This window comes from Aethalodelphis obliquidens, unplaced genomic scaffold, assembly GCF_003676395.1.
Source record: "Aethalodelphis obliquidens isolate GAN/ISIS:26980383/991018 unplaced genomic scaffold, ASM367639v1 scaffold109, whole genome shotgun sequence".
Taxonomy (NCBI): Eukaryota; Metazoa; Chordata; class Mammalia; order Artiodactyla; family Delphinidae; genus Aethalodelphis; species Aethalodelphis obliquidens.
Window position 1 is genome coordinate 267,196 of NW_020838053.1, and position 22,068 is coordinate 289,263.

General features: G+C 38.9%; 1 protein-coding gene and 1 long non-coding RNA gene across 2 annotated transcripts in view; both read right to left on the reverse strand.

Annotated features, from left to right (window-relative positions):
- Positions 1-1,531: 1,531 nt before the first annotated feature.
- Positions 1,532-6,324, reverse strand: LOC113614959 (uncharacterized). The gene is made up of 2 exons (XR_003430794.1): positions 4,495-6,324; positions 1,532-2,319 (listed from the first exon to the last, which is right to left on the reverse strand). It is a non-coding gene; the product is annotated as an uncharacterized LOC113614959 (long non-coding RNA).
- Positions 6,325-6,359: 35 nt separating this feature from the next.
- Positions 6,360-22,068, reverse strand: part of RGS5 (regulator of G protein signaling 5) — a 47,925-nt gene continuing 32,216 nt past the window's right edge. Inside the window, exons 3-5 of the mRNA XM_027096851.1 lie at positions 18,994-19,055; positions 10,842-11,008; positions 6,360-6,666 (exon numbers count right to left, since the gene is read on the reverse strand). Coding sequence (XP_026952652.1) covers positions 6,505-6,666; positions 10,842-11,008; positions 18,994-19,055 — 391 coding nt within the window. The 3' untranslated portion in view covers positions 6,360-6,504. The remainder of the gene's footprint in view (positions 6,667-10,841; positions 11,009-18,993; positions 19,056-22,068) is intronic.

Sequence of the window (22,068 nt, forward strand, 5' to 3'; positions counted from 1 at the left end):
AGACTGCCTCCTAATAAGCTTGGCTTTCTGGTACAATTTCCATCCACATTTCAAATTGTTTTTAATGAGTTTAAACATTGAGAAGGTAGAAATAGACTAAAAAGTGGAAAGGCATGGAATTTGGACCAGGAATTTGCTAGATGAAACGAATTTACATGTAGAATACACTGAGACATTGGGAAGCCATCTGAAGAGTTAAGGTATTTGGAAAGTGGTTCGTGAACAAAATAATTTTCAAGATACAGCTGATTTAGAAAATGTAAAATGAGCAAAAGGCACTTTGTAGATTGGAGAGCTTGGAGAACATGGCTTACATCACTAACATGATAGAATGGACTCCCACTAGGGCAGGGGTGGATTTAACCTGTTTTACTCAAATTAGAACCAGTAATCTTAATGTTTGAGGGATCACGTGTGGTTCCTTTTTTTTTTTTTTTTGGCGGTACGCGGGCCTCTCACTGCTGTGGCCTCTCCCGTTGCGGAGCACAGGCTCCGGAAGCGCAGGCTCAGCGGCCATGTCTCACGGGCCCAGCCGCCCCGCGGCACGTGGGACCTTCCCGGACCCGGGTACGAACCCGCGTCCCCTGCATCTGCAGGCGGACTCTCAACCAATGCACCACCAGGGAAGCCCAGCGTGTGGTTCCTTTGGTTGAATGGATCAACAGCAGTCTGAGAGGCAATCTGACCTGTAAGCTTTATTCTGCCACTGATTCACACAATGACCTCGAGGCATCACTTCTCTGTAGGGGAGATAAAAGTGTTAGTGATCTTTGATCTAATAATGCTTCTTGGTGGAAACTGTCAGAAAATCATCCAAGATAATTCAAATAAAGAGGAGAATAGAATAGATGGTACTGAAATGATCCATGGTGATTGCATCTACATTAAATATACCTAGGCTTCATGGGAACTGTGAATGAGAACTTGGAAACTGTCACAGGCCAAGCAGACATTCTCTAATCTCTCAATTCCTCTCTCCCATTCTCCCTTCACATGGATTCTCATCATTGTTTCTCTCTATAAACTGATTCTATTCATGCCTCTTTCTGTATACAAACTTTCCCTTTCATCCACTCCCAACCCCACTAGTTGTATAATCTGAGGCCATTACCTAAGCTATCTGAGCACCAAATCTAAGGACATAGAATTGAGTTGCTTGCAGTGGCACATGGTTTTCAGATCTTTCACCAGTGCAGGAAGAAAAAGGAATAACGATACTCACTGAATATTGCTGGGTCCAAATGGTATAATGTGCTCAGTCAGTGCTAACAGTGAATACCTGCATCAATAAGGTGTTGCCATCTGAATCCAAGGGAAAGTAGTAAACAGAGTGTATGAATATTGGGTACTTTGTGTCTCCCTTTCTGAGTTTAGCTTGTCAGGCTGTATTACAGTTGATATTTATTAGGAGAGGGATCCTCCCAATTGATCAAGGGCTCACCTGGTATAAGGAGCAAAGTGAATAACAAGCCTACCTTAAGATAGAGTTTCATATCAAGAATGTTCAGGAGTCAAGAAGGACTCATATGAGGTTATTATATAGATATATATTTAATAGAATATATGTGATTGTGGTTACAGATACATATTTGGTGCTTTATCAAGAAGTATGAGTTACATAGTATACAATGTATTGGTTACAAAATTAGAAGATAAACACATTGTTTCTAAATGAAAAACTTATAGGATAAATGCTGACAAATGGATTTCCAAACCTTTCATTTCTACACTTTTCTCTGGGCTGGTCTCCTGAAGATGAGTTGCGAGTTGCAGCATTCTTAAAAAATTTAGTCCCCCCAAATTCTAATAACGTATGACATGAAAAGAACTTTTGGCAAAAATTATCCAGATTACTTCTCTCCATTGGAAAAGTTTTCAGCATTTCCCATTGTTTTGTCTATGCCTTAGTTTATACATTTTCCTAGATAGTGAGTTAAATGCTTTTAATTGTATTCATTATTAGATAACAGCGGTTAGACTCAACTATTTAAAATGTATCCTCGTACAGGGGGAGAAAAGAAATGGAGATATAGGTGTGAGACAGAAAGGAAAATTGTCTCAGGTGAAAAAACAAGAGGCTTATCAAACTGGATATCAATGTTGGTTTTGTAGCTTCTCTACTAGAAATGATTATTATTAAACTGTGAGGTGAGGATAATATTCCAAAGTTCGGGTTGTCTGTCTCTTTCCCTTTACTCTCTGCTATGAGTTTCCATTCAAAGCTACAAATGTCTCTGTTGGAAGTCTTGATCTTTTCAGTTCCAGTATGCTGGGGAGAGCCTTTCTTTGGATATCTATTGCTCTGGTCGGCCATATAACCTATTTGAATGAAAATATGTTTAGCACAATGAGTAGTTGCTAAATTGCTAAAGAGCCTTATCCAAGGCAAGAATTGAACACACTCTTATAGAATGGAGAGCCTGGAAAACCCATACACTGAGATGTATCAAGACATCGTGTCCAGAACCTACAGAGAGTTGCCTGGCCCTTGGGTTTGGACATTTGGATGTTAGAAACTGGGTTCTCCATGCTCTGCTCTCTGGCACATGCAAGCCCACTGGGGAAAGAAAATCTTCCATGTTTCTTCTTTTATCTAATCAAGAATCCCTAGGATATTAAAATGGATTTTCACATCAATCTGCATTGTTAGTCAAGAAAAGCCTTCCTGCAAGTCTTGATGGTGACAGCAGAAACTATTTGATTTTCAATCAAGTGGAGCTGCTCTTAAATGTCTCCTAGTGAATGGTCTCACTTTGTAGGTCTGGGCACTTACTTCTTTACCACTTCCCATCTCTCCTTTCCCCCCTTTCTTTTCTCATGACCCTATTTCTCACAAACTTGCTAAATTACCAGGAAACAAGGAAAATACCCTGCTAGAGGGAATGATTTCAGGGATAAAAATGATTCCTCTGAAATGATTTTGAAATGATTCAAAATCATTTTGAAATGATTCTCAAATTATCAAATTTGTGATGGGACGGATAGCTTGACAAAGCCCTGGCAGAGAATGTTTACTAGTTTACAAATTGATGTACTAATGGTCAAGTTTTTATTGAAACTTCTGGATATCTATTATTCTTTGGGAAATAATAACAAGTCCACCCTGTTGAAAGGGAGTGTATACAGAGAGCACATCAACCAAGCACAATCCATGGCTTCGTAGAGGACAAAAGTAAAAACAATTTCTTTAACAACTTCTTCTCTTTATGCACTAAAAACTGAAATCTGCTTAAAGCATAATTTATACCATAGAGAATTAGAGTACATAGGTGGTATGGGGAGTGGGGCACAAAATGTTTTCATAAATTTGATTCTATTGATTTGAAAGCAAAGTTACTGAAACATCTCAGTTCTGCATTTCAGAAGATGTCTATCTGAGAGAAAGAAAATGTGCATGTGTGTGCATGTGTGCGTGTGTGTGTAGGGAGTTGTTCACATGAACAAGCATTGCTTTAGCAGATGAACATGGAACACAGCCTCCTAATGTACTCTGAGAGTCTGTCTCTTTCTTCTGGTCAAGTTTAGATCCTAATCAGACACCAACCACAACCACAAACTATATCAAACCCAGGCAGAAAAACAGGTTATGGTGGTTACCTGACCTACCTACCAATCTTAGGTTTCTCTCAAGGATGAGAAGCATATACTCCTATTCCCATTGACTACCTCTCTACATTCCAGATTCACTTATGACTGTTACATTTTCACAAGGGAGGAAAATGTCAGCACCACAGGGCTCTCTCCTGCATTGAGTTTCATACTTTCCCAGGCAATTTACTCAAGGGAGAGTGGGGAGGAAGGGGAGGAGGCAAAGGGAGTGATAAACAGATGTTACACATTTTCTTTCCTGGAAAGTTCATCCCAGTTTTCCTAATTTCCCAAAATTTAAAAGAATGTTTATTTTTTGTGTGTTACTATGGCAACTTCTAGCAGCTCAGTTTTTTTTCTAAGTTTAAAAACACCAAAGATTTCAAAGAATTTTCTAGGGCAATTTTTATACATTTGCTTTTTCATTTTGGGCTGTGATATTTGTACTCCTTTTAATTTTATTATTTAGAAGAGTGTGTGTGTGTGTGTGTGTACGTGTGTGTGTGTGTGTACTGCTTTAAATTTAAAATCATATTTACATATATATTACATGTCACCGGTTGACTGCAAGGCATTCATGCTTCTTGTAGCCTTTACAGCATTGTCCTCCTGGTGCTTTTCCTGCCCTCTGCCTCCTGGGTTCAGCTTATGAAAAGGTGAAGGTCCTTCTTATCCTCCACTGACAATTCTACCACTTACATAGGATGTGCAGTCAGTTTGTGAATACAGTCAGTCCGAGTCTTTGTCATATCAACCATCTTGGTGAACTCTGTAATCTCTAGTTAATTCTCTGGGTATTTTCAAACATTTTGTTGTTTCAAATAATATGAATAAAATATTTGAAATATTAATGACATCAAAATTTTTCTTAAAAATGTTTTGGCATTCAAGAAAAACATAACTCACCTAGATTCTTCAGTTCTTAAATTTTCTAGCTGCATTAGCAAGTAAAGGATTGGTGATTTTATACTGATTTGGGGCAGCATAGACAGATGCTGAGGATGGTTGTGCTGGGAATTCTTGTTGTGAGTTGCTTGTCACTCCTACACGAATAGACATGGTGAGAACTTCTTTTTCATGCTCACAATGTTGGTCTGGCCTAGCTGTCGACTGCTTGATGACGGAGTTTCTCTGAAGTGAGCAATACTGACAAATATGAATGAACTCATACCAGACTAGCAAGAGTTGGCAGTAGACCCAGTCACTCCGACCCACTTTCAGAGTTTGAAATGGCAAGTATTCAGGAAGGGCACATTAGCCTTAAAAAAAAAAAAAAAAAAAAAAAAAAAGGAAAACCCAACAAATACAGTCAGTGTTTACTCAAAGAATACAGTCATATAGTTGCTTCGCTTTCAATACTCTTAGGAATTAAGTGAATAAATGGGCTACAAACATGTGAAACTAGGAGTGTGTGAAAGAAAAAAAGAAACAAAAGGAGTAAATACAAGACTAAACAATGTAGTCTTCTATTTAAACATTTCAGATTTTTATTAGTCCTTTAAAAATTACTTGTTTAGTTAACTCTGTGTCCTCACCTTGGTTATATTCATACATAGTTTGACTCTATTACTAGATTATGTAAATCATTGTTTAATCAAATCTACTAAAGATAAGAAAAAAATTCTAGCAAGACTTATAGTAAGGAAATACAGAATTAAAAGTTTAAACCTACTAAAAGTACCATGGCTTATCAATTGGTTGTGTGTAAGGCATGTTAGGGGTATAAATGTGCGTTTTGACTATAAATACAATTCATTAATGCAGGGAGCAAAATAGGGAGGGAAGTGAGGGGTTGCTAAAAGATCAGATTATTTTGCAAAATGCAGGGTACTTTAAAATTTTTATCTCACTTAGAACGTCTCTGCCTTTAGTCAAATTAAGTTTTCCAAAGATAATTTGGTGTTTTAAAGATAATCGTCTTTTACTAAACAAACTGATGGCATCATAGAAAAACTAACCATTTTAGGCTTGACGAGATTTTCCCATCTTAGTGTACAGCCCTCTTGATATTGAGGTGGGAGACCACTGCAATGAGTAGCAACTGTTTTATATGATTGGAGTCAGAAATTTTGGAATTTTATACTCACATGAATTTTAAATAATTTGAAAATGGAAACTTTGTGCCTACATACTAGAGGCATAGCTACATACTAGAGGCATAGTAGTCCCTTGTCAATCTCAGGTCATTGATTTAATACAGAATTTGGTAACTTTATGCATGGGAAGGTATGAGGGAAGTATAGGGAAAGAAGTTATATGGATGGCATTCAGATTGATTTTATATAAACACAGCATATTTATGTATCTATATCTCTTGTTTATAATCTCTAGCTAACACAAAGATGCTCTCAGAAGAAGATCAATATTTTTTTAACAACGTATTTGCTTAAAAAATCCAATAGTGGCTCTGCCTCATAAAATGCTTAGCAACTTTTACTAACCAAGTTCAGAAATAATGAGAGGGGTGACCCCCTCATGGATCAGAATTTTTTTAAAAATGAGATCAATTAGTTTCAGTTGAAATTGGTCTTGCCACATCCACATTCTTTTTCATACCAATTTAGGGGGAGATCCATTACCTAATGGACCTACATTCAATGATATCATATTCTTATCTTATATTTCCTTTGATAGATTTTTTTTCTGTCATTCTGATTGAGTTTCACAACAACATACAAGAGTAGAGCTTAATTAAGAATGGGGGCAGGAAGAGGAAATTGGAAAAGGAAGGCATTTGGGCAATAGATAAACATCCAGAACAATGTGGGCAAAGGAGGAAGCAACACTCTCTGGGGTTTTCCATTTGAGAGTTTTTGAGCAAAAGCTGCTATAGGAAAATATGTGGGTTGCTGGAAAGTGCAGGGTTATTGTGGAGGAAATAACTGTCAGGATGATTCTCACAGACCAACTACATTGCTACTTGATGAACTCCTGATAAAACCCAGAGCGCACAAAGCGAGGCAGTGAATCCTTTTCCATCAGGGCATGGATTCTTTTCTGGGCCACATCAAAGCTGCTTGGGGAAGGTTCCGCCAGGTTCTTCACTGTGATGTCCTTCGTGAAATGATCAATATTCACCTATGAGACAGGAAACAGGGTCACTGAGTCAGCCAGGTTATGGGATTTGAGGAGGGCTTGGGAGAGAAGTGGAATTTCTCACCAGTATAACACACGAGGGGAAGAGAGTCATAGCAAGTGAGAAATATCATTTCTACTTTATACGCAGTGGGGTAAGGCAACTTCAACAAATGCTTCAACAAATGCATGACTCAGATTAAGATCAACCAGTGATAGACACCCACTGTTAGAAACAAGCAGCCAACACATGCAGACCTCATATAATCCTCACAATAACCCTAAGAATGAGTCTTTCCTTTTGTAGGGGAAAGATAGATAGATAGGTAGATAGATAGATAGATAGAGACTTCTTCAAGATCACAGAACGAATAAACGTATTTGAATGCAGAGACTCTGAATTTGAATCCAAGTATCCTGATGCCTAATCCCACAATCCTCCTACCACAGCATTTTGTTTCACACCTAGTGGGGAAAATGAAGAGAGAGAAAGAACTTCTGACCAGGAATCCAAGAACTTTTGCATCGTTCTCGAAGAATAAAGAAATTTGGTCTTTTCCTGAAACTAAGTGGGAAACAATGGTTCTAGTGCAACAATAATAACAATAGCAGCTAATACTTAATGAGTGCAGAGAGCTTAACTTTTACAGGCACTGTGCTATGAATTCATTGAATCTTACAACTCTAGGAGGCAATACTGACACCTACATTTGACACCTGAGGGACAGAAATGTTAAGTGACTTGCCCAAGATCATAAGTGGTAGAGAGAAAACTCAAAAGCCCAGCAATGTTGCTTTTACCCAGTAGACTGCAGTGTTGGAAGGCATTATGGCGTATTTGTCCTGAATGCAGGGCTACTACATCGAGCCATTCCCAGGGACACCATTCATGTTAGGGTCCGTGTAAATGGCCCCTGGAGTTGTACAGTGTACAACCTGCCTGGACTTGTCTGAGTATGATTTGAGAGAAATCACTGTACAACACGTAGTATGTTTCAATGACTCTTAAGGTGTCTGCATGTAAAAGAGAAAGAAACAAATCAACCAATATTTTGAATTGGAACATGAGAAAATGTTTTAGGTCTCTCCTGGCCTGCTAGAAGTTCTTGATACTGAGAAAAGCTATTTGGGCTCAGAGAATTATGCAGCAGCTTTAGGTCAGAGTCAGGGACAAAGACATGATTGGGGAGTACCAGGCCAGAACACACAGGAGTGACTGTGACTGAAGGTCCAGGATGAAGTGAGTTGAGGCTATGACATGTTTTCCACAGGTGAGAGGGGCCTGTGTGCTTTATGCAGGAATGGCGGAAGACTACGCAGACAGCACTGGAAACAGCCCCAGAGGTGAGGTAGTCTGACTCCTGCCTTCACGGTTGAAGACTCCGAGACCCAGAGAGGTCGTTACAGGCCCACAAACAGCTAGTGAGGGACAGAGGTGAGGCTGTCATGTATATTTCTCTATTCTCAGTCTGTTATTCTTCTCACCACACGAAAGCGATATTTCTTCCTGCTTTTAAATATATACTGAGCTAGGTGGCAGCCTTACTCAAATAGTTACATTTCTAAAAATTATAGAATTATCTCCTAATCCTATTTTTTAAAGAAGTGATGTATTTAAAACTTTCTAACACATTGTATGCACCAGCAAAAGCAGCTATTTATCTTATAAGTTTTATGTGCATGGGCTCTTCTAATGAATCATTTTGATATATACTCGTCCGTTTACTAGAGAGCCAAGAAAATATTTTTCATTAATTTAAAATATGGACAGTTGACAATCTGCAGTATACGAGTTTTCTACTCATTGAACTACGCAGGGTCACTTCTCTTTTTTTAATCTTAGTTCCAATTTTTTTACAACTGTATCTCTCCTTCAGTTCCTTATCTTAAAGAACTGAGGTGAATATTCAGAGAAAGAAAATTTAGATTACTATTTGCCTGGGTAGATTTGTTTTATAGGTCAATCTGCTGGTCACCAAAATGAAATAGTAAATTTGGGGGTCAAAATACAAGAGTTGGAGAATTTTAAAAATAACAGCTACAATTTATTAAACATCCTCTAGGTACACATACATATATGTGAGATGATTACAGTAGTTAAGGGAACAGAGAATTAGAGAGCTTTAGTGAGAAACTTGCCCAAAGGTACACATTGAGAAAGGTCTGGGTTGGGACATCTGCACCCATTCATCTCACAAATATTCACTGAATGTTTATTATGTGTCAGGAGTGATCCACATTCTCTCTGATGCCCAGCTCAGAGACTGGAGGCCAAGGCTATTTTATTTTGAGCTCACAGGTCCTCATAATGAGGGCCACCATTTGTGTGTTCTAGTAACTCAGCCAGGGTTTTGTTTATTTTGAAACTTCATTTTTTTTTTTTTTTTTTTTTTTGCTGTATGCGGGCCTCTCACTGTTGTGGCCTCTCCCATTGCGGAGCACAGGCTCCGGACGCGCAGGCTCAGCGGCCATGGCTCACGGTCCCAGCCGCTCCGCGGCATGTGGGATCTTCCTGGACCGGGGCATGAACCAGTGACCCCTGCTTCAGCAGGCGGACTCTCAACCACTGCACCACCAGGGAAGCCTTTGAAACTTCATTTTTAATGTCTCATATTTTCATGATAAACATCAATTTTCTAGTAAGGAACCTCAAGAACAAAATTTTCCTGGAGCTCAAAGCAATAGTCCAGATGAGTCTCCACGATGTGCAGATATTGCAACAAATCCTAGACTTCTGTAAATAGGAATGATGTTGGTAGGAAGATAGGCTGGAAATGGGAGATCAGTTGAAGTCAGAAAATGGGTGTCAAATTTAATACTAATCTCCTTGGTAACATCACAAATAGAGATTCCACGTGGATAGAAGAATAATGTCCCAGCACAAAAGGCATCAGAAGTAGGGGAAGTTAACATATATGCATAGGGTGGGAGCCTGAGGAGTAGAACAGGAGATCTGGATAAGATTCCACAGCAAGACTAAGCCCAGTTCCATCTTAGGACTCTCACTTTCTCCACCTTGACCCATGGTGCTCTATACTCTCGTGCTCCTGACCTCTACCTCCTGTGTCATGGAGGGAGCTCATCTGTTGGTATTAGGTATATAATTTGTCCATCCATTCAAACATATTTATCTTTCAAAAAGGATCAGTGATGAATAATGCATTACCAAAGGAATAAATATCGAATGGTGGGACCTCAAGAGTCTAGAGCACCTGAGAGAGAAAAAGGGTATTGGGGTTTTCCCCTCTCAAATAATCTTAAGTTAATTACTGCCTACCTAGAGGGTTTGCTCAGATCACCCCTGTGATTGACCCCAAATCTTGATGAAATGTTTGACGTCCAGATTGGATTATGGGGTGCAATGTGAAATTAGTGACCTGACCAAAACATGATGAACAGGTCTTGCTGAGGCCATCCTGAATTCCACAGAAAGCCTTTTCAATTCAGTTTCATAAACAGCAAAGGGCAGATAAACTACGCCAAATCCTCTTTGAAATCAACACACATCTTGTCTTTAGCAGTCAGTTAATGGTACATTGTCTTCTGACATCTCTAGCACTATTATCTTGTAATCATTTGATTTTTGTAAGTAGAAACCCTGTTTCCCCTGACTAGAGTGTAAATGGAAAAGGCCTGGGGGAACCAACGGGATGGGGGAGAATAGAAGGGAGAAGAGAGAGTTTTCATAAGAAAAGAAAGGGAAGGGAGGAGAAGGGGAAGAGGGAAGAGGAAGAGAGAAGAAATTAAGTGGTAGAAACATTCAGTAAGCATTCATTAGTTCAAATGCTGAGATATACATTTTCACTCCGCTCTTTAATTTCATCCTCACAACAATAGTGCAAAAATAGCCTTCATTACCCTCATTTTTCCCAAAGAAAGAAACTAAGTTCAGACAGACTCAATCATTTATCTAAGATCATACAACTAGTATCATTCTGACTTGCGATTACATACTACTGAAAAGAGACCCATGATTGCTTAGAAAGTGACCTAAACAGAGTTCAAGTTCATACCTGCTCGACTGTATTGCTCTGCCTTTCCACTCAGTAGGCGCTTACGAAAGGTGGCCCACTCTCAAATAGGAATAGCCTGTGGCTGCAAAGCGTACTGACATTGGAAATCCTTCCTGGGAAGTTGTTGAGCTGACCACACTCACCCACCTTCCCATCAGGACCAACCTCTTTAGGAGCCTCCGCTTGGATGAATTCTTCATAAATCTTCTTTGCCTTCTCAGCCATCTTGACAGGGGACTTGATCTTCTTGTAATCCTCACAGGCCATCCAGAACTCAAGGTTTTCCTCACTAAATTCAGACCTCAGGAAACTTTTGAAACTGGCAAGTCCGTCTAGCAAGGAAAAAGGTTATTTGAGGAAATGTATTCACCCTATCTATCTATCTATCTATCTAACACTATATCCCACGTTGTAGCCTAGGTTTATTTACTATATATTCCTGTCATTTATGCCATAACCTTACAAAAGTTAACTCATTTGCTCCTCATTACGAATCTATTTTACAAATGAAGTCAGAGAGATCAAGTAACTTGCCCTTAGTTAACCAGCTGGTAAGTGGCAGAGCTGGGATTCGGATCCAGACAGTCTATACTTAGGTGATGAAGGTTTACCTGTATACAACAACCAGGGACACTGTGAACACTAATGCCATTCTGGATACTTATCAATTACCAAAAGGAAAAAAATACATTTAAAACTTGATTTGGTAGTGTAAGTAACATTAATGTTGATTCTCGTGTATGAACTACTTGCAGTCTTTTTGTTTTTCTACAGATGATTTTTGAACAAATATCATGTTCTGGGAATTATGGCAAGTAAAATAGACATGGTCCTGGCCCTAATGAAGTTTATAGATCCTGGGGGAGGTAGAAAAGAAAATGAAGAAACACACACAAATAAATGTACACAACAAAAGAAAACCATACGAAAGATAGTAAGAGTAACAAAAGGGGTCCTAACCTCGTTTTAGGTTTAGGGAAAGCCTCCATGAGAAAGTGACATTCCATTTGAGACCTGAAGGAGGAGTGGGAAGGGGCCCAATGAAGTCACCACTTGCAGAGTAGTTACTATGCCCGTCAATTATACATCAGTCTATAAACATATTAAATTCAGTATAATTATAACTACTGTGATTCTGTTTTCAGTGCACTGTTGCTCCTGTAGAATATATTTCAGCTTATAATTTAAATATATATACATCTATATACGAATATCTATCTATCTATCTATCTATCTATCTATCTATCTATTAGAGATTCTTGGGCCTGATCCTTTTGTTTTCTTTTTCTTTCCTACCCCTCCAGCTCTAACCTCCAAAGTGGTAGATAAGTAGAAGGCAAGGTCAGGATTTAGGAAGGCACTGGAGAGGAACAAAGGAAAAATCACTCTTTATCTTCAATATTTTCTTCCTTTTAAAGCTGTCTCTCTCTTTCTATCTATCTATCTATCTATCTATATATATGCTTTTTTTTAAACCCAAATTCTAACAAATGCATATGTACTGAGAGAGAATCCATGTCAATTTACTATGTAGGGAAAGTAGATTTCTAAAGGAAGGAGAGAAAATTGTAGTTTTCCACAGACTGTATCACAATTACAGACATGCCTGGCATGTCATTTGCCTCTCAGGGCAGAAGGTTGGACTGACTATAACCAGTACATCAGGGTCCACCTTTCTAACTTGTTCCCCATCAGGAGACACTTCTTCAATTCATTAGTTTTACTTGCAGACATATTCATGTACTGAATTCATTTCCTTTGACCTAATTTCTATCTATTTCCCTTCCCCTTGAGTATTTCTCCCTACTCCTTTTTATGGACTCTAAATTTTCATTCATTAATCATTGCTTAATACATCGATTTCATACAATATGCACAAAATGTGATGATTAAGCCTGAAATATATGGTTGTCTTTTTTCAATTTTCCTTCTGTGCATTTTTATTGTCTTCATACCCCTCACAGTTCCCTGAAACTGTGTTCAGTTCTAAAGAAACAGAATGACTAAGTTATAATTAATTGGATTAGGGTCACCAGTGATTCTGAATCCAAACAAGACACTTTGCATTTTAATCCCCTCTCCCTGTACTTAACCTAAAACCATTTTTTATTGATCAACACCTAAAAATACATTGGGAAGTGATGGTAGGTATGATAAACAATTTTCTCTAGAAACCCAGCTAGAAGAATTACTTTGAAACCACTTGATAATGTTTACCTGGTTAACATCAGATGTATTTTCCCTCTCTCTCTGCCCGTATTTCCCACCATATTTCCGGCACTATTTGTTATCATTTAGTGGCACGGGAGTCAATGGTACATGCTGAAAGAAGAAATAACCCCCGAATTCTCTCTCTATCATTCTTAAAGTTTTCATTGTTTCTTAAACAAAAGGTGTCAGGTAGTCTTTGTTGAAATGAGAAAATTCCCAGGCACTTTCTAGCTACCAGGAAATGACGATAGGAATGAAGTCTTATGAGCGCCCACACAATCAGGTCTAAGATTGTAGACAAAGCAATAACTTCACAGAATAAGTCTGGGCCAATTTATTCTCATTAGCCCCATGTCCCCACAACATGGTGATTCAGGCACTCTGAATCACCCTCTCCACATCTTTGAAAAAGGTAGAGATAAAATTCTAGTCCTCAGAAACATTGTTATTTATGACCTGAGGATACATTCCAGGATTCCACAGCAATGTTAACATTTACCATACATATACCAAGTCGTCCGATACAGAAAATGCACTTGGAAAATAACTTTCCAGTGTATTGAGTCCATTTCCTGGGTACTGGTTTCATCATTCTCTTGAATCCCATGATGTTATCTCAAGGCTTTTTGTCAATGTACGCATTCTCAATCAAGACTCATAAAGTGGATTTATTATTGGTCTGGGAGATGTTTAAAGCTATTCTTTCTCTCATCTGGATTTTGAGGATTCTCTAGAGGGTCCCTTCCTAGGACCCTCTAACGCCACTCCCCAGATGATTTCTCCTCCTTAACCTCTGGTTTTCTACTGGTCCATTCCTCAGAGACCCTGAGGAATTCCCATTACCCCTGAGGAAGTCCTCTTGGGTCAGAGTCAAATCTACTCTAGGCCAAAGTCTCTATTCTGCGAGGAACACACATGTCTTCTTTGCCTCACATTATTCCCCTGCCCACTCCACACCCCAGTAGAGTCCTCAGTACACAGCCCTGAAAAATCCCTACATTATTCCTTGCTGAGCCCACACAGAGCCTCAAAATACCATTCCACACACATCTTCGGGCATCCTTTTCCTAAGAAGTAGATGAAACCCACCTGATCTTCTGGTCTGGTGGCAACACTCTGGGTTGTGACCCACATTATAATCCCAGAGCTGGCCCTAATGAGTGATGTCACTTTTGACATCCCTGTAAAATAAAATAACAACCCTGCCAAAGAACAAAATGAAACCACCTATAAAACCACTTTAAAAATAAAAAGAGTATAAGACAAATCCAAGTCCAACTGGTATAAAGGAAAAAAATGCTGAAAAGTAGATTAGCACAAATCTCTTCTCCTAGAGGAAAAATAGTGAAACGTTACTGATAGTTGATAAGTACCATTTCATAGTTTACTTTCAAAGCATGGACTCTAGAGTTAAGATTGCCTGGAGGCTGATGCTTACACACCACACTACTACAGTAACTTGGGCAAGTAATCTAACTTCTCCAAGCCTCAGTTGCCACATCTGGTAAGTGGGGTACTAATGGAAACTACCTGACAGGGTGGTAATAAGTGTTAAATAATTCATGGAAAGCTCTTACATGATGTTGAACATAATGATAGCTCAATAAATGCTGACTTTCATCATTATTATTCATGCCCAATTTAAAAGTAATCTTTATCACCATTCAAAACCCAACTCAAATGTTGCCTCATATACAAGGTAGTCTTTACCCAGTAGCTCCAACTTGCTGTTGAGGATTTTTAGCATCATAAGAGGAGAGATCACTTTCTCGGTTTTGGTTGGGATTATTTGCTTCTATGGCTATCTTTCCCAGGAGGCTGTTGATGATTTGAGTTCAAGGTTTGAGTTTCATTTATCTTTGCCCTTCTTTTGAAAGCATCCCACCTCCTAGTCTAAATCTGTGGGCCTAACATTTAATAGAGGTTCAAACTGAATAAAATAAGACCCATTGAGACAAAAGTTTCCTCTCAAGTCTCAAAACTGAAGAATACAAACATTAAGGAAAAATAAAATGACTGATTTTGCTATTGCTGTAGTATTTTATTTCATGGGCAAGTTACCTAAGCTCTCTATGTCTCAGTTCCCTTTTCTGAAAAAATACGGATTGTTTTTGCACCTGTTTTTGTAAGTCCTAAAATTATTGAAATCGTTAGATAAACTAATAAATGCAAAGTGCATAGGACAGTGCCTGGCACATGGTGAATAATAAATGTAAGCTATTGCTTTTATTGTTATAATTGTTGCTTTAAAGGGAATTGTGGCTACCAGTGAGTAAGATGATGATAAATATGAGCCAGAAAAGAGAAGGGAGAAAATTGGAAACAAAAGAAGAGAAGCAGAAGGAGAATGCAAAGATGGAAACAAAAAGAGGAGCCCGGAGCCAGGCTATTCAATTCCCCATGCAAGAGTCCAAATCTCAAGCGTGTCTCAAGGAAATGTTCTGACATTTTGGAACTCCTGGGGCAAAAAGATTCACATAAAAACTTTGCTACTACTGGGTTGTGTTTCATTCTTCGTCTGCTCTTAAAGACAGTCGTGTGGAAGAGTTTAATGTCACTGTCTTATTTAAACTCCCACGTGCAACCTGTTTTTGTGTTTAAAAAGCAATACAGCAGTATGTGCCCCATGGACCTTCAAAAAGAAAACAGATGGTGCCACATATATAACTGAAGACAAGAACGTAAGGACAACTGCTGTGCTTTCAGAACAGAGTCGAATACACTGGGCTATTAAAAACTAGTTTTCATAGGTTATCAGGTAATGCCTATTAGGTTTTAATAGGTTTAATAGGTGATTATCTTGTAATAACCTATAACAGAATATAATCTGTAAAAAAATGAATCATTCTGTACACAATGCAGTATTGCAAATCAACTATATTTCAATAAAAAAAAGATTTTTAAAAACTGAGGAAAGAAAGAGAGGAATCTTGTGGAAGAGAAGAGATTGAGAAGCAGCTTAACCATCCTTTTTTAAAGAGGTTTGGTACCAATTGATTTCATTTCCACTCAAGAAAATTTAAGAAAAATGTGGATTTAAGAAATGCTTGGGGAACTGAATCAATATCTTACATTAGCACAAGAGAATGCCAAATGTTCCTCATAAATCAGCAAATATGCCATTCCTTGAGGTTAAATGATTTAATTTATCAAATCAAACATGCAAGAAGGGATTGTGAAGTTTTAAATACGCATTTTTCAAATGTATCTTTCTTCATTACCTATTCTGCATCAATCACAGCTAATGTCAGAACTATCATGGTTCTGGTTATAGACCGTTAGATTTGCAGATTCAAATAAGAATATCTCATAAGAACTGAGTTGCCAAAGTTTGGCTTAAAAGTTATTCACGGTGCACGAAAGCTGGTGTTTGGGGAAAAAGGTCAAAATTGTTTCTTTAGGGCTTCGCTGGTGGCGCAGTGGTTGAGAGTCCACCTGCCGATACAGGGGACACAGGTTCGTGCCCGGGTCCGGGAGAATCCCACGTGCCGCGGAGCGGCTGGGCCTGTGAGCCATGGCCACTGAGCCTGCGCGTCCGGAGCCTGTGCTCCGCAATGGTAGAGGCCACAGCAGTGAGAGGCCCGCGTACCGCAAAAAAAAAAAAAATTGTTTCTTTAGGTTGACGGTGTTGGGGTAGAATTACTTGGGCATGCCTGTCATTCCACTAGTCCTCTTCTAGAAATAGCTGGACAGAGGGCAGTAGAGGCAAAGTGGCAAGAGACAGACACAGCAAGAGGGAGAGTCATAGAAGCAGAGATAGAGGGCAAAATGGAAAGAGAGGAAGAGACGAGACACAGAGCAGAGAAACAGAGGCAGAGGGAGGGAGAAGCTGTCTTATTCGCTCATGGCATCACCTCCCATAGAGCATGGCACTCTTTTGTTTCTGTGAGATCTCTGTATCCATACCAGAAACCCTCTTTTTCATTCATGCTAGTTTGAATGGATAGATATCTTCTCAAGGAAAGAATTTTGACTAGAACAGTTATCAAATGCTTTTCCATTTATTGCTTGGGGAAATCGCCCAAGTCTTAAAAGTGTTAATTACTTAAAAGGATAATGATGTGGAACTTAAGAACACACATATATATACACAGACATATACTACATATATAACATATATAGTATATATAATTTTAAAATATATCTAATTAAATAAAACATTGTGAATTTTATATATATTTACACACACATGCATATACATACTTCCCCTCTAAGAAGCAGAAAATATTATTGTGAGACTCTCAGGCCTCAAGCTCACAACATGAAAATCATCTATTTGCAAGCTGAAGAAATTCAGTCCCTCAACAAATGCTAAGGTGTTAACACCAACTGCCTCTGGCTTAACTTATAGTTAAGTTCTCCTGAAAGCCTGAAATATATGAACATGTGGTCCTAAGGATTAGTATGACTGAAAAGGATTTTATATGGCCACATAAATATATATCCTTCTCTTTAATGGTTTTAAAAACATGGAAATGGTTCTGCTAATTCTCAGGTTTGTTGACAATAAATACCGGTACCCAGGGTACTTAGAATTCATAATATATAATATGTCATCTGTCAGGTTGCTACTGGCCCTAAAACCACTGTGTAACACAATAAATAAGTCAATTGATAAACATAAATATTTTTCTCCTAGTTGTCTTCATGGACTTTCTGTGTCCTAGAAGAATAATGAAATCATTCATTAACCCAGTTATTCAATAAGCATTCGTGGAACACTTTATATGTATCAGGACTGGGTACTCTGTTTAACACAAGAAATAAAAAGAAAATAAAAAATGGATAATATTGAGAAAGTTCCAAATCAGAGGCTTTGGTGTTCTGCCTCCAAATATAAGATATTGATTCTGTCACAGGTAAGCAGATTAACTCACCAAAAACAAGAAATAAAAAACGTTTGTATACAATTCAACATACATTCTTTGCTATGTAGCCTGTGTCTATTAATCTTGATGGTCCTGTGGGAAATATTTTTTAAATTCTTATTTTTGCAAAGCATTTAACAAAGTTTCATATTCCATCTTGTGATGAAAATGGAAAAATATGGGTTAGATATCTTACATTGAATCCTATTTTTAGAGTGAACGATTCAACAAATATTTGTTTTCCTATTACTGTGCACTTCCTGTTATGAAATTATCCAGAAGAAAAAGACTAAACCTTGGCTGTCAATGAGTTTATAATCTGTCATAGGAGGGAGACGGCTATGATCAGAGTACAATGTAGCAAGTAACAGCGGCATAAAAATGTGCAGACAAATTGCACTGGAACCTCAGAGAGAGGATAAATCATTCTGGACGGTCAAGGAAGACTGGGCATTTAGTATTTAGATTCGCTTTTATAGGAGAGGAGAATTTCAACAGACAGAGATATGAATACAAAGTATTCCAGCCAAAGGGAATACATGTAGAAATCCTATATGGAGGGGAGAACAGTTCAATTTGACTGCAGACCAGCCGTATCATCATTATTATGGAGAATCCTAAACATTGGAAATTTGAACTTGGTACTTTAGGCCTGGGAATCAGTAAGGATTTTGTATTGGGGAAAGGCAAACGGTGCTCAGGTATATTGGTATTAGCTTGGAGAGGAGTTCTTACTGGCACTTTTTTCATGTCTTGAATGGAGATATAAAAGGCCTGCTGCCAGAAGAGGAAACTGTGGTTAGGGGAGGTTAGCAACCCATGGCGGGTTACAAAAGCAATGAATAGCAGTTTGAACTGGGACATACACCCAATCCATTCCTCATAGTACAGTGATATGTACCCTGCTACACCGAATCCACAGCAAGCCATTATGAGGCCAAGCTGGAAGAGGCAGTATCTCTATTTTACCGATGAAAATTTTAAGAACTACACAGATCAAGCCACTAGCTCCGCTCACACAAGTAAGCAGGACAGATGGGAATACAACCTGCACTCAGGAGTCCTCAGGACACCTTATTTGCACATTCTCCCACCATGAGCTAGATAACTACACTCCCCTGGCATTCTTCCAAAATTGAAGAAACGTCAAAATTGGGGAAGAAGGACATGGGCAGCCTAAAGCGCTTTTTTTTGCCTCTGTCCTTCCCCTGACCTTTATAAAGATAATTCAGACTTACAGTTGTTCTGCAAGAGCTTGTCCAGGGAATCACGCCACTGCAGGGCCTTGTCCAATGAGGGTCTAAGTCAAGTATTAAGAAAGAAAAAGGAGACAGCCATAAGAAGGGAGTTAAGCACATACACCAACAATGACTTGGATTTGCTTTTCTTTGAAATGTTACAGTTGATGACCCATTCTCAGGACAAGGGAGTTAGAGCTGTTTTATTCTGAACAAGTGGGTATGATGAGCTGGGTTTGCTTGCCTACATCTATCTTGCATATCTTCATCTCTTGTTGAACAATTGGGTTAGGCCTCTCCCTTTTCAGAAGGGCCTATTTGTCATGAAGCCACGTCTTGATATTCTTGTGTATCCCATAACAGTGCCTCCAATTGTGGTCTTTTTTTCCAAAAGTAACTGAATAAAATCCAGTTGTCCCATTATAGGGCTTGAACTCATGTTCCCTGCTTCACTAGTGCTGAACTTTAAACACCAACTTAATCCGCAAAGGGCGTCAGATTCCACATCCACAGCCCTTCGCCACCTTATTGGGATTGATGGAAGATGCAAGGTGTGAAGCTGCCTCGTGTTGGGAATGTGCTCACAGGAAGTCTACATTTTAAAAACTCTGGGTGCATTTTCCTGCCTAATTAGAACAGGATACTTTTTTTTTTAAGATTTATTCTTTCTGAGAAGAGTTGTTAGACACCGTGCAAAGGAATGTTGTACACAAATGCTCAGGATGCTGAAGGTACGAGTCGACACATAATTCCCCCTTAGGCTGTTTTTATTTTAACGTTTATATAGGCAGAAACCCTGCAGCTCTTTCGTTTTAACTACCAATTTTTCTTTCACAGCAGAATTGTGTCAAGGTGGGCTGGTATCGTCTGGGAAAAATGGCTGACTGTGCTCTCCCAGGGCTCCCCCCTCAGCTCCCGCTCTCACTCTTGTGTTACAATGTGAGTTCTTCGTTGTCAAATCAAAACAGACTAACAAGGCATTTATTAGAACATTAAGGCCAATGAAGGTGTTTTTCCTAAATTGGAATTTCCTTAGCTCTTAACTGGTTGATCAGCTGTTCAGACAACCCAGGAAAATTCCTGCTTCTGGCTTTTAAAAAAATAATATCTTAGGGCTTTAATTCTTTAGGTTATCAGTGAGATTGATAAGAGTTGCTGATTCTCCTTTTCGTTTTGCTTTTGAGGCTCAGAGTCAGCCTTACTTTATCTATGTAACGAGTGCAGGATGGCAGTAGATTTTTTGGCTAAAATGCTGTGACTAATTCCTTCCATTCTCTATTCCTCACTGTGGAGCATGTGCAGATTTTGAGTCTTAATTATACGACTTTCCATAAAGTTTTACGCTTTTACTATTTGAAGGTTAAAACATGCCAATACTGAGAGTAACAAACCTGGTGGAATAATCTTAAGTGGTTTCATTTTTCTGGCTAGAAACATATGTATCATAGATCAAAAACTCAACACTAATTCCTTGGAAATTTATTTTTAATGAGTGAACTACCTTCTCTCCTCCCGTTTTCTTCTGGTTAGTGTAAAGAAACACAGGGAGGAGAAATGACATGAGGAAGGAATTTCAAGCATGCCCATATATTTTTCTGCCTCATTTTATTTCTAACAAGAAAAAGAGCTATTTTCTAGAGGTCAGTAACTCCTTTTGGCTCTTCTATATTACTTCATGCTGAGAATTTTTCCTATGTATATATTATTTTGTACCAACGTTTTTAGCACAGTCTTACGAATCTTAATTTCTTCACTACAGTGGGTTCCATGTTGTACATATGACACCCGCCAAGTCTTTATTGTTGACAGAAACAACAAGACATTAAATAATTGAACAAAAGAAACAGAGCAAGGGGAAGGCTGAATCACCTTCTGATTTTGTAAATACCCCTCGTAAAATGAAATCACCTTCCTGCCTTCCATTTCCTCTGGCTAGTATGGAGGGGCACAGGAAGAAGAAATGGCAAGAGCAGGTGCACCGAACTTAAGCATGTTACCAGATCCAAGCTGTCCCAAATGGTCTTGTTAGAACCAGACTAATGGTCACAATCAGCAGTGCCTCACAGCCAAGATTAAATTCCTGAAAAGGATATGTGCAGATCCCGCTTGGGGGTAATATTAGTCCAAATTGTTTCAAGGACACAATCGAGCAGAACACATCCTCCACACCTCGAAGCCCAGTATTCTGATTCCCAGCCTAGGAGGTGCCACAGGTTCATCCCGTTGCGATTCTCAGAATCTGCCATTAAGTCTGAATTCTTTGAAATGAGATAGATGCAGATCTAAATGACCAATAAGTGTCCTGGTTTGCAAGGTTGTAGCTGCCCACAGGGAGTTGACATGGAGTTTCTGTGTGTGGGTGTGGAGGGAAAGAGGAACCCAGTTCCAATGAAAGGCAAAATAAACATTTATAGAGATGATTAACTGTTTTATAATGGCCAGTGTAAATGTCACTTGGTCCAGGAAGTGATGATCTCAGCTGGAAGTGTTCTCTCCCTCTTTACTGTACTCTTACCACATTTACATCTTGAATCTCCTACAAGGCAATGATGCACTCACTGCCTGGAGGTATAGCTTGTCAGCCATGGAGAACTTTTCCCATTCTACCCTGTCCGACAGTGCATTCCCTGCAGCATTCATCTACCCAGCAATATGATGTCAGATTAATGTGTAAATTAATAACGGTTCAGTTTGCTCAGAGTTAGTCTGGTTGATGAAAGCCACAAATAACCCAACACTTAGAGTACAGAAGTTTTAGCCCCATGAACCATGACTACAGCTATAAGCAACTCTGGCATTTACTAGCTCTCACCTTGGGAGATTATTTTAACCTCTCTAAGCACCGGTGGTTTTCTTTTTTGTTTTCTTCCTTTTTAAAAATATCTACACAGTCCCTGGCATACATTTAAACACTCCTGATAATGTTTTCACGTGCTCTTGCCCTTGACAAGGAAAGTGAAATCCAAGTTATTTATTGGCACTTAAGTGCCTGTTCAGTTCTCCCTTCCTTCCTGCAACGTGTCTGCTCATGTCCAGTCTCAAGTTCATGGACATTTATTGAGCCCTCCCCCCACG